The sequence below is a fragment of the Raphanus sativus genome, chromosome 6, assembly GCF_000801105.2.
Source record: "Raphanus sativus cultivar WK10039 chromosome 6, ASM80110v3, whole genome shotgun sequence".
Lineage (NCBI taxonomy): Eukaryota > Viridiplantae > Streptophyta > Magnoliopsida > Brassicales > Brassicaceae > Raphanus > Raphanus sativus.
This window is the reverse complement of record NC_079516.1, coordinates 92,475-112,282: the sequence shown is the minus strand read 5'-3', so window position 1 is coordinate 112,282 and position 19,808 is coordinate 92,475. Positions and strand designations below refer to the sequence as shown.

Genomic DNA, 19,808 nt, shown 5'->3' with positions numbered 1-19,808 from the left:
ACCCCTGCTGGTGAAAATATCGAGTCACTTCACTGCTTGGTCTTCAAAGAAGCTGTCTTATGCTGGACGTGCTCAGCTGATTAACTCAGTTATCTATGGTACTATCAACTTCTGGACTTCAGCCTTTGTCTTGCCTAAAGGATGCTTGAAACAAATTCAGAGTTTCTGCTCTCGCTTCTTATGGACTGGAAATGTTATTGATCGTGGTGTGGCGAAGATTGCGTGGAGTACAGTATGTCTACCTAAGCGTGAAGGGGGTCTCGGTTTTAGGAATCTGGAAATCTGGAATAAGACACTCTGTCTAAAGCTGCTATGGAGATTATATATTCCCAATCCTTCTCTATGGGCTTCCTGGATTAGGAAATACAAGATAGGAGACGAGAACCTATGGAGTTTAGATGCTGAGAAGGCGGGTTCAGGAACATGGAGATCTCTCTTGAACCTACGACACTTAGCTACAAACTTCATACGAGCAGAGGTTGGAAATGGTGAACATACAAGCTTTTGGTGGGATATTTGGACCCCCCTCGGACGCCTAATTGATATATTTGGTGACACGGGTCCCCGAGAGCTCTCCATTCCTCTATTTGCTACGGTTGCTGATTGCTGTGATGGAAATGGCTGGCGATTGAGAGGTGCTCGCTCGCCGGCTGCAGAGAATCTCCAAATTCATCTCACTAGTATTCAGCTCCCCTCCACCTCCCGTACTGATGATGTGTTTTACTGGCTTATCGATGGCGAGTATTTACCAACATACTCTGCCTCACACACTTGGGAGGTGATTAGAAACAGAGCTCCTTCCACCACGTGGGCAAGCAGTGTCTGGTTCAAAATGGCAACTCCGCGACATGCCTTCCTCATGTGGATAGCACAGAACGATAGAATGCCAACTCGGGTAAGGCTCACAAGCTGGGGCCTTGGGTTATCACCAAACTGCTGTCTTTGTGACTCCGCACCGGAGACTCGTGACCATTTGCTCTTACGTTGTGAAGTAAGTGAACAGGTTTGGGTGCTGGTTTTGAGAAGGCTAGGGTATACTCACTCTGGCTTTATCACTTGGACTTCTTTTATTGAGTGGTTATCTATTAAGGATTCCACTGCACCGCTGATACTCAAAAGACTTGTGTCACACGCAACTATTTACAGTATCTGGGCGGAACGGAATAAGCGTCTGCATGACGGAATCTCGACATCTCCTCCAACGATTTATAGGCTCATTGATCGCCACATCAGAGACACAATCTTGGGGAAACATAACAGCAAGAAGAGCTTCAAAAACCTTATGCTATCATGGCTAAGGAATGACTAGCAATTCTTCATCTCTATGGCTCCACTTTGTTTTTATTCTTTTTGCCAAAGTGCTTCCCATGTAGCTTAGTTTCCATTTTGTAAAGTTTTACAAACTCTTCTCATATTTATATGAAATTCAACTTCTTGGCAAAAAAAGGATATATTCTCTAGGGTTCCATTGACATCCCTAAGCGCAGTGCGATCCACTTGCAAAAAGTGGAACTCTATCTCTAAATCTCAGGTTTTGTGTGAATCAGCAGCAAGAAGGAAGCAGTTTCTAGGGTTCATGATGAAGGATTTTAGAGTTTGCTCTATGAAGTTTGATCTCCAAGGAATCCAAAACGAAGCAGACTTCGTTGATCCATCTATAAAGCAAGTAAGTGTATTTGACCAAGTAGAGATATCTCAAATCTTTCAGTGTGAAGGCTTATTGCTATGCGTCACTAGAGACAAGTCAAGGCTCTTGGTATGGAATCCTTATTTGGGGCAAATGAATTGGACCCAACAAGGAAATAATTTCAGCAATATAGACAAGTATGCTCTCGGATATGACAAGAACCGTAACCACAAAATCTTGAGGATTTTCAGTGAGCGTGGAAGCTACGGCGAGAAAATTGTTCTTGGGTATGAAATCTTCGATTTGAGCTCTAATACATTGAAGGTTCGTAATGTCAATGCCGACTGGAATATAGATTATTATCAACGTGGCGTGTATTTGAAGGGACATGCTTATTTTTTGGCTAAAAAGGAGGACACAGGAATAGGAGAATATGATAATGGCTATATAATCTCTTTCAATTTTACAACAGAGAGATTTGGTAAACTGCTGCCTCTGCCGTTTGAGACTAAAATTTCAGATGAACTTGTTTTATCATGTGTGAGAGAAGAGCAACTCGCGGCATTACATCAAAGCTCTGCGGTTGGTCAAGCATTGGAGATTTGGGTCACGAATAAGATTGATCCATGTGAGGTTTCGTGGAGCAAGTTCTTAAGGATCACCTACGGTTTTAGGGATGGTAATCTAGCTGGGAGTTTCTTCGTTGACGAAGAGAGGAGAGTTGCTGTGGTTGTCGATCAAGAGGATTATAAAGGACCTAACGTGAACCGTCACAACCAAAAAGTCCACATAATTGGACAAGATGGATGCTTCAAATCTGTATATATAGGAGAGGTTCGGTATCTTGGAAAACGTGGCAGGTTTGGATATATGACATATGACATATGTCGCCCACTTGTGTGCTCTTCTTTTGTTCCAAGCTCAGTGTCACTACAAACCAAACAACCGCGCGGAAAGTTAGAAGAAAGTGAAACTAATTAGTTCTATGTACACTACTTTGTGTTTGTTGCGTCATATTCATCTTCTAAAAATTACTAGTTTGTGTTTTGCTATTTAATCATATAATAAAGAATTTGGCTATAGAATGTTATAGCCTCGTATTCCATTGTTCATGTCACTTGGATATGTAATAAACTCTGATATAATTAACTTAAATCAAACTAGTTGTTAGATGTCAATGCAAGAGATCCTGTTGAAGTAGGAGAAATGACTTAAAGAATCAAAAAGTGTGTTGTTTGTAGAAGAAGCTTCATGATCTGATTTGGTCAGAATGGTTTAAAGTCTTCCTCTTTCCACAGAACCCTTCAAAAGTTAGTCAATCATAATGTTTTCTTTTTCTTTTTTCACTAGTGTGCTAAAGGAAGAATTAGTTACATCAATTATCAACTTCTTATTTAGAAACGAAAGATTTATAGATCGAGTATCTCTTTTTGAACAAGGTTTTGTTTCGGATAAGAGTTTTCTTGATTGGGAGTAGCAAGTTTTTTTTTTTCTGAAAAAGGGCATTCAATTTATATACTAGCAAATATTACATAGTAATGGTTAGTTCAAAGAGAGAGTAAATGGAGATAAACATCAACGAAGAAAAAACAGTAGAGTCAACATTCTCATGTTGATGAAACTAGTGCAGAGGTCCTCGGCCACCTTGTTGACCACGACCTCTTTTTCCTTTACCCGTCACTGTGATCCATTCTTTTTCCTTTAGCTTTTGAGTTGGCTTCAAGTTTCTACCACTACGAGACCTTTGGGCCGTTTCGTTATATGCTTTAGGAGGAAGGAAGACTCCATTGCAGAAGTCTAAAAGATGGGTCAGAGGACTGTATGAGAGTCGTCTCATTTGAGACGGTAGACTTGAACTGAAATGGATTCGATGAAGCAACATATTCTTTAGCTGGCATGGAGCTTTGAAACATCATCACTTACTAATCAAACTGAGGAGTTTGAACATCAGAATCTTCTTTCTCGTGTTTTGTAACTGTCGAAAGAGATGCTAGTGGTGAAGAGAATGTAGTAGAGTCAAAAGTTTCTTCAGTTGGTGCTAAGCAGTCTTTTTCTTCTGAGACATGGTTGAAAGCTGTTGACGCATCCACTGGAGATGCGTTACATGGTTTAAACACATGCTCTACAACTTCAGAACTGTTAGCAAAAATACTAACCAGAATATCTGTAGCAAGAGCCGAAGAGCTTCATTGGTGTTTGTTTGCAGGAGAGGTAAGAGAGGGGACAAAGTTATTATTTTCCAGCTCAAGAAGAATGCAACCTTGAGAGTCAAAAGTAGCATTTGGACCAGACACTTGAGACTGAGGTTGAAACAACTGGGGGCAATCAAGGTCGGGAGTTTTCAGTTCCTAGTTGAGAAACAGAAACGTGTGTAGTCTTCAACGGGATAGGAGGGGAGGGAGTCCAAGACATCTATCGAATAATGTGACTGGTTTACTTGTAAATAAAGTGACGTATCAGTTTTGTTTTTGTTTTAATTTTTTTTTTTAAATAATAAAAAGAAAAAATAGAAAATGAATGATATTAGAAAAAACAAAAATTAAAAAATTAAAAAAAATATTATGTGTCAGTGTTTTTCTTTTATTTGTTTTATTATTTAATAAAAGTAATTAACAATAAATAAAAATAGGAAAAAGTAAGGAATAATTAAAAACTAAAAAATAGATTTTATAAAAAAGAAATATTTTCTTAAAAACTGAAAAGGGTTTTGAACTTTTAAAAATTCAAATTTTAAACAAAATATAAGAATTTTTTAAATAAAGATAAATTCTGAAATTTAATGAAATATTCTTTCTCAAAAATATCGTTATTAATAATAAAATTTTTGGTCGTATTGCCAATAAAAATAACATTTTTTTTATATTGCCAACGAAGGTGCAGTTTCTGACATATTGATAATAATAAATTTTGATGCAGTTATCATTGGCTATATGATGAAAAATGTTAAGGTTAATGGCGATATGTACAAAATTATATTGTTGGTGATAGTATATCTAAAATTTTCATTTTATCATCGGTGTCTCAAACCTGTTATCGTAAACAAAGATAGAGAATTTTAAATGTAATATACTTTTAGAAGTTTTAGAATTTTTATTTGATTTTCAAAGAAAACTAAGATTTTTCTCATTAATTTTTTTTATTTTTTAGAGAAGTTTGAATTTTGATTTAGTATTTTCTATTTTTTTATTTCTATTATTGTTAATTTTTATTTATTAAATTATTAAAAAGAAATATTTACAAGGAAAATTAACACATCATCTTATTTAATAAACAAGTAAGCAAAGTTGAATTTTTTTCTGATACAAAAACTAATTTGATGGTTTAATATGCTAGTTAAATGACAGTTTGAATATAAGCAAATATCGCGATTTTCCCCAAATGAAACATTATTCGATATCCGACCAAACCAAGTTGCATCTAAAAATTGGACTTTTTTTTAGTTGCGGATCTAAGAACGTCTCCAATGAAGTTTTTTCCATTGAAACTCTTAAGAATGTATTATGTATATATTTATGTATGTATATATTATATAAGTATAAATATTTGTGGGGTCTACAATTTTGTGTGGAACTTCATAGGCAAAGGTTTTTAAAATAATGTTTAAGAATTTTTACCTATAGGATTTCACAAAGATTATGGATCTCACAAATACTTATATTTATATAATATATACATAATACATTTTTAAGAGCTTGAATGGGAAAAACTCCCCCTTAGAAATGGTCTAATTTGCTGGAAACTGAAACTTTTCTACAGGCTCACAATTAAATCTAGGAAACTCTAGACAAATATAGAAGAGATATGTCGTCTATAAGAAAATAGAAAAAGAAAAAGAGAAGGATATCTCAAATTTAAACATCTAGATATGCATTAGATATTTTAATGACACATGTTAATTTCTAAATGCTTTAATTTTATTTAAAAATATTCTATATTTTTTCATCAAACGGTTTATTTAAAATATTTAAAATTAAATTATTCTAAATATTAATATTAATATTAATTTGTCTAGAATCCTATTGTAGAAATATTCAATCAAGATTTACGAAACAACTAGGTGTTTTGCCCGCACCTGCGGGCTTAATAGTTTAAAAAAAATTATAAACAAATCTACTATAAATTAAAAACCTTATTGAAAAATTATTCTCATGCTTTTGAAATATTTAATAATTAACTAAATATTATTTTTATATTCAATATTTTTTTTATTTTAATAAAATATCCATATATACATACATTATATTTATTTTTAAAATATATGATGTATAATATTTTAAATAATATAATATATAATCTTTTAGATAATGATGAATACCAAACTAATGAATTTTTTTTATTTATGGGTAAATATATATCAAAAATATAACCTAATTATTTATTAAGAATAATAACAAATTTAACGTTTTAAATTTAAACGTGAGAGCAAACAAATTATTTTGTAAATAATAGTATAAATAATTTTGAATTTTCCGCTAATTTTTTCGGAAATAATAATAGTATTTATTATTATATATAGTAATAAATTATTATTGTATCGATGCTTTTGATATTTGTATTATTATAAGTGATTTTAAACATATAATAATAGTATACATAAGTAATTTTATCTAAGTTTATAATTATTTATGGGTAATTATAAACATATATGTAATACTTTAATATTACTAAATTATATGTATAAGTTTAGCTATGATATTATCTTTAGCATAATTTAATTATTTTTAAGATAATGACAAATTATCGGTTAAATCACTAAAATTATTTATTAATTAATATTAATAATTAAGCAAAAAATATGAGTAAATGTATAATTATGAATAGCATCACAAATAAGCAAATTCACTTCTCAAATAATAGTTTAGATATATAGATTGTTTAATATATTAATTTTTAATTTTTATAATAGAAATAATTATTTTAAGATAACAACACAATATATAAGAATGATTTTATTTTTAAACATAATTAATATTATTAATATAAATTTGTTTTAACTATATAATAAATTCAGATATAATAGTAAAGATATAAATAAATTGTTATATATCTTATTTTTTAACTTTTATAACAAAAATAATAATTTCAAGATAACAACACAATATATAAGTTATCTTATTTTATTAATAATTAATCTGATTAATATAAATTCATTTTTAATTGTATAGAAATATCTTAGAAAATATATTTATACAAAATGGTTTTAGTTGGTTAATATTTAATTATAAATAGTTTATATGTTATTTTATATCTTTTATAATTGAAAAAATAAATTTAAGATAACAACACAATATATAAGAATCATCATATTTAAAAAATTCTAATATTATTAATAAAAATCATTTTTAATTATATAATCAATTATATATAAAATTCATTAAAGGTAATATTGACTTTAACCACTTAATTATTATAAATTGTTTTATATCTTATTTTAACTTTTATGATTGAAAAATATTTTAGTATAACAAGAAAATTCATAAGAATTATCTTATTTAAAAATTAATATTGATTTTAACCACTTAATTATTATAAATTGTTTTATACCTAATTTTTAAATTTTATAATTGAAAAATATTTTAAGATAACAACACAATATATGAGAATTATTTTATTTTTTTTTAAATAAACAATATTATTAATAAATTTCGTTTTGGTTATATAATTAATTATATATATAAAATTCATTAAGGGTAGTATAGATATTAACCACTCTAACTTTTAATGTGGGAGCTTCGTTGCGAAAAATTACTTCGCAAATAATAGTATAGATAGACAAGCAATAAAGATACCAACACCGCCGTTATATAAATAGGCGACACGTAAAAAGATCTTGCCCTAGTTTGCAACTTCGGAAAAAAATGACAACGATGTCCGATCTTCCAGAAGATTTGACAAAAGAGATATTCTCTATGGTTCCATTGACATCCCTAAACGCAGTGCGATCCACTTGTAAAAATTGGAACTCTATCTCTAAGTCTGAGGTTTTATGCGAATCAGCAGCAAGAAGGAAGCATTTTCTAGGGTTCATGATGAAGGATTTTAGGGTTTGCTCGATGAAGTTTGATCTCCAAGGAATCCAAAACGAAGCAGACTTCGTTGATCCATCTATAAAGCAAGTAAGTGTACTTGACCAAGTAGAGATCTCTCAAATCTTTCAGTGTGAAGGCTTATTGCTATGCGTCACCAGAGACCAGTCAAGGCTCTTGGTGTGGAATCCTTATTTGGGTCAAACAAGGTGGATTCAACCAAGAAACACTTTCCTAGGTGGAGAAAAATACGCTATTGGATATGACAAGAACCATAACCACAAAATCTTGGGGATTTTAGGTGACTATAAAAGCGGTTACATGGTTCTTGGGTATGAAATCTTCGATTTGAGCTCTAATACATGGAAGGTTTCTAATGTCAATCACAACTGGCATATAGATTATTATCAACGTGGTGTGTCTTTGAAGGGACATACTTATTTTTTGGTTGAAGAGAAAATAAGAATAGGTGAAACAAACAATAATACTGATTGTATACTCTCTTTTGATTTTACGACAGAGAGATTTCGGAAACTGCTGCCTATGCCGTTTAAATCTCATTATTCGGATAAAGTTGTCTTATCTTGTGTCAGAGAAGAGCAGCTAGCTGTAATATTACATTACAGCAGGGTGATTGGTCAAGCATTGGAGATTTGGGTCACAATAAAAATTGATCATGGTGAGGTTTCGTGGAGAAAGTTCTTGAGAGTCACCTCTAGCTGTATTCGTGATATTAAACCTGGGAGTTTCTTCGTTGATGAAGAAAAGAAAGTTGTTTTGGTTGTCGATCTATTGTATAAAAGATGGATCGTGACTGGTCTCAACCAAAGTGCCCACATACTTGGACCAGATAGATACTTCAAATCTGTGAATATTGGAAAGACTCGGTATATTGGAAAACGAAGCAAGCATGGATATATGATCAATGAATTATGTCGCACACATGCATGCTCTTCTTATGTTCCAAGCTCAGTGCAACTACAAACCAAACCAACCGGTAAAATCAGAAGAAAGTGAAAATTAATTAGTTCTATGTACAATACTTAATTTGCATCAAATATCTTCGGAAAACTATTAATTTCTGTGTTTGCTATATATCATCTAATAAAGAATTCGGCTTTTGAATGTTTTAGCCTCTTCGTTCATGTCACTTGGATATGTAATCAAACTTGGCCATTAACTTAAATTATACTAGTTTGTTTGGTGTGATCAGTGCAAGAGTTCATGTGGAAGTAGGAGATATCCATGATCTGATTTGGTCAGACTGGTTTTCTTCACCTGGATAGAAATTATAGTCATCCTTTTCTCCGGGAACATAACTCTTCAAAAATTAGCCATTCATGATGTTTTTTTTATTGGTGTGGTAATTGAAGAATTAGTTATACATCAATTATCAACTTTTTATTTTGAAATGAAAGATTTATAGATTGCGTAACTCTCTAAGCAATATTTTGTTACCCTTAATCTATACGCTGTAGCCTCTATACTTTCCATCAGCCTAGTATTGAAGAATATAACGTTCATGTTAGAGCAGTAATACGTTTTAATTTGAAGTATAGAATTTTTGTTTTCTCTTATCTAGACCTACTTTGTTTCCTCATATATCAGTTTGAGTGGGATATAGAGTTATCTCCACTCTTGCATAAAAGCGGAGTATTGGTGCTTGTTCTGTTTCATTATAATACATAAGTTCTATACATTTGGTCATTTTCTTTATTCTCTAGTATTAGTAGAAGCAAGGGATTCACCATCATACAAATTTCAAACATATTATTCGATACTCGACCAGATTTCTCTAACCAAGCCAATCAAAACTGGTCTATCGATTATTCTCAACGTGTTGTGTCTTTGAAGGGATATATTTATTTTTTGGCTGGAGAGAAAATACGGATAAGAGGAAACAATATTGAGTATATACTCTCTTTTGATTTTACAACAGAGAGATTTGGAAAGCGGTTGCCTCTGCCGTTTAAATCTCATGGTATAGATAAACTTTTCTCTCTATCTTGTGTTAGAGAAGAGCAGCTTGCGGTATTGCATGAAAGCTGGCTGACTCATTAGAGATTTGGGTCACGAATAAGATTGATCCATGTGAGGTTTCATGGAGCAAGTTCTTAAGGATCACCTACGGTTGTATGGATGGTAATCAAGCTGGGAGTTTCTTCATTGACGAAGAGAAGAAAGTTGTTGTGGTTGTCGATCTGGAGAGTTGTAAAGAAGGGATAGTGCTCAACAAAAAAACCAACATAATTGGACAAGATGGATACTTCAAATCTGTGAATATGGGAAAAGCTCATAACTCATAAGTATATTGAAAATTTTGGATTTATGGCCGACCAGTTCTGCCGCCCACGTATGTGCTCTTCTTATGTTCCAAGCTCAGTGCAACTGCAAACCATGCAAACCAACCAACCGGGAAAATTTGTTGCATTTGTTACTGTTTTGACCAACTTGTATCGTTCTTTGCTTTTCTGGTTTCAGACTCTTCTACAACATGGAAGCTTGTCTCACATCCTAAGTCAAAGAAGCCAGAAGAGGAAGAAATAAAATAAACAATTGTATTTTGTTTTCCTTTAGTTTCCATCTCGCACCATTTACAAACTCACATATTTCTTCCCCAACAGGCCAAAATCCTAGGAAGGTTCGGTGTTCGACAAGGTTAGGTTTGTTTTCCATTATGCATGTTAGTTTGTTTTGAATCTAAGCTGTAAATGAAAGTTTAACCCTAAAAATAAACCTTGTTAAGTTTATGGTTATTGCGTTGGATCCAAGAACTTGTTAATGATGCATATGAGCAAGAGAAAAGCGGTTGCAGACGAAGGAAAAAAAAAAGGATTTTAATAGCCGGTAACGCAAACTCATCTAACCATATATACTTTTATCTTCTTATTATTACATCCAAACACATAATATCATAACCTATACATATCCAATTTTTAGTAAATTCCAGTCATATTTTCTATTTTTCACCATTAGAAGAACATGACCATGTTTCACTTTCTATCACTTTTCTAAATATAGACACTAGCCCCATGACTTTGAATAGGTCAAAATCTCTTTCTTTCTCTTTCTCTCTCTCATCTCATTGCCTCTCTCTTATATCATCTTGTCTCTCCTCCCTCATTTTCTCTCCATTCTCCTGTAATTCCTTTCCACCAGGAGAAAACTAAGGAACCGATAACTCGCAAACCCATCAAAACAAAACAAAAAAATGCCATCAGGCAAACCTTCTTCTTCTGTCTTCTCATTACATCCCAAACCAACACCATTAAAACCTTCAAGCAGCACCAGCAACAACAACAACACCACAAACCAAGCATGCGCGGCTTGCAAATACCAACGTAGAAAATGTGCTCCTGATTGTCTTCTCGCTCCTTACTTCCCTCACGACCGTCACCGACAATTCCTCAACGCGCATAAGCTCTTTGGTGTAAGCAACATCACCAAGATCATCAAAGACCTTAGCCCTCCTGATAAAGACGCCGCTATGTATACAATCATGTTTCAATCCGATGCACGTGCCAATGATCCCATCGAAGGATGCTATAGCATCATTAGAAAGCTTCAGTACCAGATCGAATACTCAAAAAACGAGTTGGAGATGGTTGTTCAGCAATTGGCTGTGTTCCGTAATCATCATCAAGAACCGCATATTCAGATTCAAGAACCTGAGGATCTCTCTAGTTTTTCGAGTTCTTGTGATCTAAACAACAACAACAACTCGATTCCTTACAGCTACCCTCTTCACCATGTCCAAGAACCAATTCAGCAGCAACAAGAACAACAACAATATTGTTCCTCTGGAAACTTTAACGGGTTACAAGAAGACATGTGGTGTCTTCAACTTCAAGATTCATCAACGACGGTGAATATGAAAGGTGGCTTCATTGATGAATGTGAGGACATTAAGCCTGTGGAAGAGGTTTCTAGTGAAACACACGAGTTCGAGCATCATCATGATGGTTTGGTTGAAGAACCATACATCATTTCTTCTTAGCTTTTCCTTTTTCTTTTGGTCTGTTGGACTTTTATTATTTTCTTGATTTTAGAATCATTTTTCTAGGGCTAACAAAATCTCCTTTCGCTGATCGATCTTAATAGTTATTTTTTAACCAAATTTATTTTCTTCTGGATTTTTTTTTGTATTTCATTTGGTAAAATTTGTATTAGATGTGAAAGAAACATGGAATCTTCAAGATAAATGTTAAACAAGAATTTGATGGAATAAAACACATTTTAATGGCTTATGTATGAAATAAGATTGTTGCTTATATAATCCTTTTAGACACCTTTATGGTACGAGAGAACACCAATGCAGGGATTAGATAGTTTGATAAAGATTAAGCCACTTGAAGCTACTTATTCCAGAGCTAGAAGATCTTCTTCTACAGCATTTGAACCCGTTGAAAACAGAGATTTTTTGCAAATTCAGAAGCTATAAACCTTTTAATGCAAAATCCTAATTGGCACCTTTTCTAGCAGCTTAAACAGGAATGCACAATAACGATCAAAAAGCCTGGAACTTCCAGTCAAAGCTCTGTTTCTGCAGTTCCAACGATTAGGTCTTTAGGTCTTTAGTACTTCCACTAGCTTAACCTGATTGATTGTATGTAGCAGGAAAAAAAAAATAGTGTTTACACTCATGCTGATAAGAAGATGCAAGACACTTAACTTACCTGGAACACAGTCTTCAAAAAAGCTTTGTTTGCTGCTTGTTCCCGACCAATATCATGACACCACCTGCATTATAAATCCGAGAGCCAGCACGCTATAAGACAAAGACAGAAAAGAACGTCCTATTGAAGAAAGTAGAGTGCAGAGGACAACTTATATGTTTACGAGAACTATGTCTGAGACAGCAAGTGCAAAGAGAGAACTCTGTTTCTCGAAAGCAGTATCATCCTAACAGCCAAATACAAGAATAAGGTAAAGCCATTCTGCACTCAACATTCTTTGTGTGGGCTTATTAAGCTAAGACTCCGATCAATAGAAGTCATTCACAAGCAGTGGTAAGGCTCACAGTTATATGATAAAAAAGTATTAAAAGAACCAAATGTGACAAGGACTGAGAGGCAACATATTTCTCCACGCTCTCTTCCATCGGTACCCTCCAAATCCATCGCAACGGTGTAAGGTTCAATACCAGCGCATCTAGCAATCCAGATTCCCTTACTCGTCTGAGACCTGTAACCCAAGGAACCAAGTATTCTTCCAACAAAGTAAACAATGGGCAGGAACATGCCTTCCTCTAAATGCATCCATCCATCTCTCTAAAGTTTGTTCCAAACAAATGATTCAAAAGCGTACTCTTCCCTGCAAATTCAAGATCAGCCCAAAATAAAGAAGCAAAATCTTTTGGATTCAATAAGCAAAATCTTCGCGACATCTTGCATTTTGCAATACAATAAGGAAGAATTCAAATAAGCCACTCTGTACAAGTAAGCAACTGAATCTGAAAGTTTAGAGTCTTTGCTATATAATAACAACAACTTCATAAGAGTATGAATTTAGGGTTTAACTATTGGGACGTTTAATTATTAGTTAACGTGTACAAATCATATACGTACACAGTATAGGAATATGAATTATTTAGTGAAAAGATTTCAACAATTAATTCTAAACTTTATCTAACTAAGATTTATATTTTATTAACTCTTGATAAGGATACTATAAGGCTAAGCCACAATATAAAAAGACTATCGTCTAGTTGTAAATCATCTCTTTTTATTTTACAAACACAAACACAAAACCTAAAGCTGTGCAAAACTTTCTTAAACTCAGGTATGTTGTCTCTTCAAACTTCTGAACCATTATGTGTTGCTTGTTTTCCCCCTTAAATTCGTTTTTTATTGTTAGATAAGCTTCATTAGGATCTGTGGGAAATTCTTTATGAGTTATGAGTGCTAACGAGAATTAAACTTACTTTTTTTTTCAGATGGGGATGCAAATCTTTGTTAACTATTATATGAGACGCCGGGTCATAACCCTTGAGGTGGAAAGCTCAAACACCATTGAAAACATCAAGACAATGATACAGGATAAGGAAGGAGTCCCTATCGACCAGCAGAGGTTTATCTTTGCCAGACATGAGATGGAAGATCACCGTACCTTGGCTGATTACAATGTCCAAAAAGATTCAACTATCCGCTTGTTTCTCAGGTTGAGAGGAAGTATGCGAATCTTCCTACTTGTAGACAAGACCATAACTCTTTACGTCCGAAGGTCAGACACCATTGGCAACGTCAAGGCAATGATACAAGAGGAGAGAGGAATCCTTAGCGACAAGCAGATGCTTTCCTTTTTCGGAATTATGATGGAGGATAACCGTACCTTGGGTGATTACTATATCGAAAGAGATTCAATTCTACACTTGGTTATTAGACCGGGAGGAGTTATGCGAATCTTCGTCTTCGTAAAGACTCTTATAGGCGTTGGCGTGACCACAACTCTTCATGTCCGAAGCTCAGACACCATTGGCGACGTCAAGGCAATGATACAACGTATGGAAGGAATCCCTAGCGACCAGCAGAGACTTGTCTTTGTCGGATATCATGATATGGAGGATCACCTTACCGTGTCTGATTGCAATATCCAAGAATATTCAACTCTACACTTGGTTCTTAGGTTGGGAGGATTTATGCGAATCTTTGTTAAGTTCCTTACAGGCAAGACCATATTCCTTGTGGTCCAAGGCTCAAGCACCATTGACTTTGTTAAGACAATTATACAACGTAAGGAAGGGTTTCCAACGGACCAGCAGAGGCTTATCTTTGCCGGATATCAGATGGAAGGTGACAGTACCTTGGCTGATTACAATATCCAAAAAGACTCATCTGTCCACTGTGTTCTCAGGGTGACCGAAAGTATACGTATCTTCATAAAGACTCTTACGTGCAAGACTATAGCCCTTGAGGTCAAAAACTCAGACAGCGTTAAAAACGTCAAGGACAGGATCAAAGATATAGAGGGAATCTATCCGCACCACCAGATTTTGATCTTTGCCGGTCAACAGCTAGAGGATGACCGTCGCTTGTCGGATTACAAGATCTGGAAGGAGTCGTTCCTTTTCGTCCGTTTTTTACGCCCTGGAATTCAAATATTTGTGAAAACATTCACCGGTGAGACCATTACCGTAGAAGTTGACAGCTTAGACATTGTTGAGTATTTAAAGGAGAAGATTCAAGACAAGGTAGGGATCCCACCAAATCTACAGAGAATCACGTTTGGTGGTAGACCACTCGACGATAGTCTCACGCTTGCATATTATAACATCCAAAAGGAGTCAACACTTTTCCTTCACATGAAACTATTTTCCTGCACCATGTGCAAAAATAAAAATTAAAAATTTTAAATTTTATTTTAAGATAAAAGTTTTATTAATTTTGGATTTTCTTATTTGCTTACAATATATAATCTTAATTTAATCATATGTAAGATTAAATAAATATCTTTATCTATTCGTTTTTTTTTTGTTTTTTCTCTTCTTGTTTTGAGTTTATATTAGCCTTTTTTTTATGGACATGAAACTAGATCGGATATTTGAACTCTAATATGTCTTCACTGATCTGATGATGATCAATTTCTGGACCCTGCCTTTGCTGTTACTAACGGTGGTGGTTCAAATGTGTTCTTCAAAGACAGATTCTTTCTTGTCTTCTATGCCTTTACCGTTTTGTTCTTTGTACAGAATTTTAGTCAATTCTCCACCAACATATCGCTCACACATACTACCTGGAGATTGTACTTTTTGCAAGATGACATGTATTTATTTATTCAAAACCAAAATTTTATGATTAATTGGGCCATAAACCATGTTTTTAATTAAAGACGTTGGCTCTTCAGTCCATATTTTCTACAATATTATATACTTATCAGTCACAAAGATTACAATTTATAGGAACCATGTTATCCAAATCAATGTTTAGAATCAGGAAATATATTATTTGTTACACTATTGAAGTGTGACAAATAATTTGTGACTTAGAGTGCACGTTATGTAACTTGTATACCAATTAACACACAAGTTCATTTCTGTAAGGGTAGCTCAGGATTCAACGAGAGTAATACGTTTATGTCTGTCAAGGCGTTGGTTCCGCTTGCAGTTGCCAAACCTGTCTTGGTGTCTTGTAACTAAAGATTCTGATGCAGATAAAAAAGTACTCATGATTTGTCTGCGAGCTTTGTATCCAGTGAAAGTGAAAAAAACGGTTTTGCTGGTTATGCAAAATTCAGTTATGGGCTATTGCAAATGCAAAATGGGCCTAAGCTAATGGAAGTACTAACGACCACTTTCGACAAAGACAAAACGACGTCGACTCGTAGAGAGAACCCCACAGAGACAGTTGTGCTGCAGAGAGACAAGAAAGCCGTTAAGTTTCCGTTATGCGATGGGAAAACATGTTACATCTCCGAGCAAAGACATCGTTCAATACTCAGACGCCTCTCTTCACTCTTCCCACCAAGCAATCTGGATTCAGTTACAGTTTCTTGTCTTCGTTATGCCACCACTCAACGAACATGGTTCTGGACTCCAAAACCTACACAAAACTCGTTCAAAAATCCGCCAACTCAGGCTCCGCTCTTCTGGGAAAGCTCGCACACTCCCACATGATCAAATCCTCCTTCAAACCCTGCCTTTACTTACTCAACAACCTCCTCAACATGTACTGCAAATGCCGAGATTTGAATCACGCACGCAAGCTGTTCGACAAAATGCCTGAACGAAACATCATCACTTTCAACTCCTTGATTTCCGGGTACAGCCAAATTGGGTTTCACGAACAATCCATGAAGCTGTTTCTCGAAGCTATAGATTCCAATTTGAAGCTTGATAAGTTCACTTACGCTGGCGCTTTGGCGTTTTGTGGAGAAAAGTGTGATCTTGGGCTAGGGAAGCTCTTGCACGGTTTGGTTATTGTAAACGGTTTGGCTCAGGAAGTCTTTGTGGTTAACGTTTTGATTAACATGTATTGTAAGTGTGGGGAGGTTGATCAAGCAACGTCCTTGTTTGATCGAACGGATGAGAAGGATAAGGAGACATGGAACTCTTTGATTTCAGGGTATGTTCGTGTCGGTGCTGCGGGGGAGACGCTTAGTTTGTTGGCTAAGATGCATAGAGAGGGTCTGAAGCCGACCACTTATGCTCTTGGGAGTGTGTTGAAGGCTTGTTGTATAAACCCGAAGGAAGAAAACGGTATGGTTATACACTGTTATGTAGCGAAGTTAGGTATGGAGTGTGATATAGTCGTCGGTACTGCGTTGCTTGACATGTACGCAAAGCATGGGAGTTTGAAAGAGGCGGTAAAGCTTTTTAGTTTGATGCCTGTCAAGAATGTTGTTATGTATAACGCCATGATATCTGGGTTTCACCATACGGATGGTGAGGGTTGTTGTGAGGCTTTAAAGCTCTTCATGGATATGCAGAGACAGGGACTGAGACTCTCGCCGACGACGTTTTCAGCTGTGCTCAAAGCTTGTTGTGTCGGAAAAGAGTTGGAATGTGGAAAGCAGATCCACGCTCTGGTATCTAAGAATAGCTTTCAGTCTGATGAGTTCATTGGCAGCGCTCTCATTGAGCTCTATGCGTTGATGGGTTCACCTCAAGACGGGATGCGATGCTTTGCTTCAACGTCGAAGCGAGATATCGCCTCGTGGACGTCCGTGATTGATTGTTATGTTCAAAACGAGGAGCTTGTGAGCGCGTTTGATCTGTTCCGACAGCTTTTTTTGTCCTGTTTAAGGCCGGAAGAGTATACAGTCTCGCTTATGATGAGTGCTTGTGCTGATTTCGCTGCGTTGAGCTCAGGAGAGCAGGTTCAAGGGTATGCTATAAAGAGTGGAATCGATGCTTTCACCAGCGTCAAGACCTCGAGCATCTCTATGTACGCAAAGTCAGGTAACATGCCGCTCGCGAGTAATATATTCACCGAGGTAGAACATCCAGACATTGCAACATACTCGGCTATGATCTCGTGTCTTGCGCAGCACGGTTTCGCTGGAGACGCCCTGAACCTCTTCGAGACGATGAAAACCTGCGGGTTCAGACCGAACCAGCAGGTGCTTCTCGCTGTTCTAATAGCTTGCTGCCACGGAGGGTTAGTCGCACAAGGACTAAACTACTTCCAAACCATGTGGGACGAGTACAGGATTAGCCCTAACGAGAAGCATTTCACTTGCCTCGTCGACCTCTTAGGTAGAACAGGGAGGTTATCAGAGGCCGAGAGGCTGATTCTGAGCTCAGGGTTTCAAGACCATCCGGCGATGTGGAAAGCGTTGCTGAGCTCTTGCAGGGTTTACAAGGACAGCGTGTTGGGGAGACGCGTCGCGGAGAGGTTGATGGAGCTCGAACCAGAAGCCTCTGGCTCGTATGTTCTGCTGCACAACATCTACAACGAGTCCGGAGTTAATTTTTGTGGTGAAGAGGTGAGAGAGCTGATGAGAGATCGTGGGGTTAAGAAAGAACCGGCGTTGAGCTGTATTGTGATTGGTAGACAAGCTCATTGGTTTGCGGTTGCTGATTCTTCTCACTCCTCGAGTCAGATGATTTATGCGATGCTGCAACTGCAGTTGGATACTATGAACAGTGTAAACCATGAGACTCTTGTTAATGTTTGTTCTGTTACATGAAAAGAAAATTAATGCCAAGTTTTTCGCATTAACTGCAGATAAACACGTCAGAAGACTAATTTTGAATCCAAACCAATTAAGATTCAGCTAATAATAATTTGGATTTGAGTATATACAATGTATTAAAATAATTATGAAATTGAATATTAGAAGTGTTTATTGTTTATTAAGATTTTATTTTTCGTTGTAAATAGATTTTTTTAGATTTTTGAGTAAAAATGTTCTAAACCTATTGTATTTTGCATTCTATCATAAAGTTAAAAAATGATTTTACTCTGTAATTTTTAAGTAATTCATTTATTTTATTTACTCATCAATCTATTTTTTATTCCAAAATAAAATATCGTTAAAATAGAATTCAATTCCATTATATAAATTAATCTATTTTGAAAAAAAAAATATTGGAGATGGTCTTAATTAGCTTGTTATAGTGCATTTGCTCTTACTGTTAGTAAAAGTACTGTAATATGGTGGGATGTTATGGGTTTTTGAATCATGATCATGGCGAGTTAGAAAGTGCTTGTAGCTTGAGTTTGCATATAGTGAAAGAATGTTAATGTATGCCAGCTTTGTGTCTTGTTTGTTGGGCTTTAGTCTCTATAACAAAGTTGCTAGCTTTGCTGCTCTGCGAGGGAGGTGCTTGCTTGATATCATCTTTGCACTTGGTGATGTAGTCAATCCTTCAAAAGTGAGCCATTGCTTTTATTTCCCAAGAGGACATTTCCAACCTAGCACTATCAGGCGCAAACGAAACCATGGCTTCTTTGCTCGGTATGTATATCTTCGTGTTGAACCTTTCTTTTGAGTTTTAGAGGAGTAGAGTTTTCATAAAATGTCAAACTTCTTAATAAAATAAATCTGGAAGGAAACGAGTTTATAATTTTCAAAAAGTTAAATGCGTTAGGATCAAAAAGTTAACTAAAGCAGAAGTAAAATATAACGATCCAGAAGAAAACGAGTTTATATTTACTCTTCCTCAGTAAAAATGTAGTAAATCAACTTTTCAACACTTCAAACTCACTGCTCTTCCTCATTCACCTTAGACGAATTCGTTGTTTAGTACTAATAGAAAGTTGTACATTTGTACATTGTGTTTTGAGTGATCAAATTAAACTGTTTACTTACTCGACTAGTAAATGTCTGATTACGACAGCAAAGCAACCAAAGGTGGACGAAGAGTTATAGCTCGGAGAATAGCAAAAGGTCGTCACAGAGTCACGGTCTAGAAACACTGATCTCATAAATTACTATGTATTAATATTCATGTTTTGATGTGCTGTTGAATCTCGGAGTCGAAGTGAAGTTATATATACTTTCAAAAAGTCTAGGCTTTTTCATTTGTCAACATTACAATGTAGCTCCTTTTTAATGAATATTTTGTCAAGGAATCTCTTGTCTATGATGATGCTGACAAATTATCATTGCTTTAAATCTTTAGTAACAGACAAAAAATATTAAAGTTAAAGGGTAAGAATTATTTTTTTCACCAGAATCATTTAAAAATGATCAAAAGAGAATTTCAAAGTTGA

The 19,808-nt window shown here is 35.2% G+C and overlaps 6 protein-coding genes and 1 pseudogene across 6 annotated transcripts; all 7 read left to right on the top strand.

The window, feature by feature from the left end:
- The first annotated feature begins 1,458 nt into the window (after window positions 1-1,458).
- LOC108807604 (F-box/kelch-repeat protein At3g13680-like) lies at window positions 1,459-2,699 on the top strand. The gene has a single exon (XM_018579872.2). The coding sequence runs from the start codon at window positions 1,577-1,579 to the stop codon at window positions 2,606-2,608; it is 1,032 nt and encodes a 343-aa protein (XP_018435374.2). The 5' UTR covers window positions 1,459-1,576; the 3' UTR covers window positions 2,609-2,699.
- A 4,780-nt stretch (window positions 2,700-7,479) lies between these two features.
- Window positions 7,480-8,822, top strand: LOC108807605 (F-box/kelch-repeat protein At3g13680-like). The gene has a single exon (XM_018579873.2). The coding sequence runs from the start codon at window positions 7,486-7,488 to the stop codon at window positions 8,668-8,670; it is 1,185 nt and encodes a 394-aa protein (XP_018435375.2). The 5' UTR covers window positions 7,480-7,485; the 3' UTR covers window positions 8,671-8,822.
- Window positions 8,823-9,175: 353 nt separating this feature from the next.
- Window positions 9,176-10,262, top strand: LOC130496753 (putative F-box protein At3g13624; annotated as a pseudogene).
- Window positions 10,263-10,820: 558 nt separating this feature from the next.
- LOC108810861 (LOB domain-containing protein 22-like) lies at window positions 10,821-11,895 on the top strand. The gene has a single exon (XM_018582937.2). The coding sequence runs from the start codon at window positions 10,865-10,867 to the stop codon at window positions 11,648-11,650; it is 786 nt and encodes a 261-aa protein (XP_018438439.1). The 5' UTR covers window positions 10,821-10,864; the 3' UTR covers window positions 11,651-11,895.
- Window positions 11,896-13,348: 1,453 nt separating this feature from the next.
- Window positions 13,349-15,128, top strand: LOC108807606 (polyubiquitin-like). Its single transcript, XM_056989774.1, has 2 exons — window positions 13,349-13,434; window positions 13,589-15,128. Exon 2 carries the CDS (start codon window positions 13,589-13,591, stop codon window positions 14,993-14,995), a length of 1,407 nt encoding a protein of 468 aa, XP_056845754.1. The 5' UTR covers window positions 13,349-13,434; the 3' UTR covers window positions 14,996-15,128.
- A 667-nt stretch (window positions 15,129-15,795) lies between these two features.
- LOC108807061 (pentatricopeptide repeat-containing protein At3g13880) lies at window positions 15,796-18,297 on the top strand. The gene has a single exon (XM_018579299.2). It carries the CDS (start codon window positions 16,036-16,038, stop codon window positions 18,277-18,279), a length of 2,244 nt encoding a protein of 747 aa, XP_018434801.1. The 5' UTR covers window positions 15,796-16,035; the 3' UTR covers window positions 18,280-18,297.
- Window positions 18,298-18,689: 392 nt separating this feature from the next.
- Window positions 18,690-19,751, top strand: LOC130495941 (uncharacterized). The gene is made up of 2 exons (XM_056987587.1): window positions 18,690-19,050; window positions 19,433-19,751. The coding sequence occupies exons 1-2, from the start codon at window positions 18,830-18,832 to the stop codon at window positions 19,503-19,505; spliced, it is 294 nt and encodes a 97-aa protein (XP_056843567.1). The 5' UTR covers window positions 18,690-18,829; the 3' UTR covers window positions 19,506-19,751.
- The last annotated feature ends 57 nt before the right edge of the window (window positions 19,752-19,808 follow it).

What these genes read in the sequence shown, in the direction of transcription:
- LOC108810861 (XM_018582937.2), top strand. Translation starts at nt 10,865, where the DNA reads ATGCCATCAGGCAAACCTTCTTCTTCTGTCTTCTCATTACATCCCAAA.
- LOC108807605 (XM_018579873.2), top strand. Translation starts at nt 7,486, where the DNA reads ATGACAACGATGTCCGATCTTCCAGAAGATTTGACAAAAGAGATATTC.
- LOC130495941 (XM_056987587.1), top strand. Translation starts at nt 18,830, where the DNA reads ATGTTAATGTATGCCAGCTTTGTGTCTTGTTTGTTGGGCTTTAGTCTC. An exon ending in AACCATGGCTTCTTTGCTCG is followed by an intron (nt 19,051 to 19,432) that starts GTATGTATATCT and finishes TGATTACGACAG; the next exon opens with CAAAGCAACCAAAGGTGGAC.
- LOC108807604 (XM_018579872.2), top strand. Translation starts at nt 1,577, where the DNA reads ATGATGAAGGATTTTAGAGTTTGCTCTATGAAGTTTGATCTCCAAGGA.
- LOC108807606 (XM_056989774.1), top strand. Translation starts at nt 13,589, where the DNA reads ATGGGGATGCAAATCTTTGTTAACTATTATATGAGACGCCGGGTCATA.
- LOC108807061 (XM_018579299.2), top strand. Translation starts at nt 16,036, where the DNA reads ATGCGATGGGAAAACATGTTACATCTCCGAGCAAAGACATCGTTCAAT.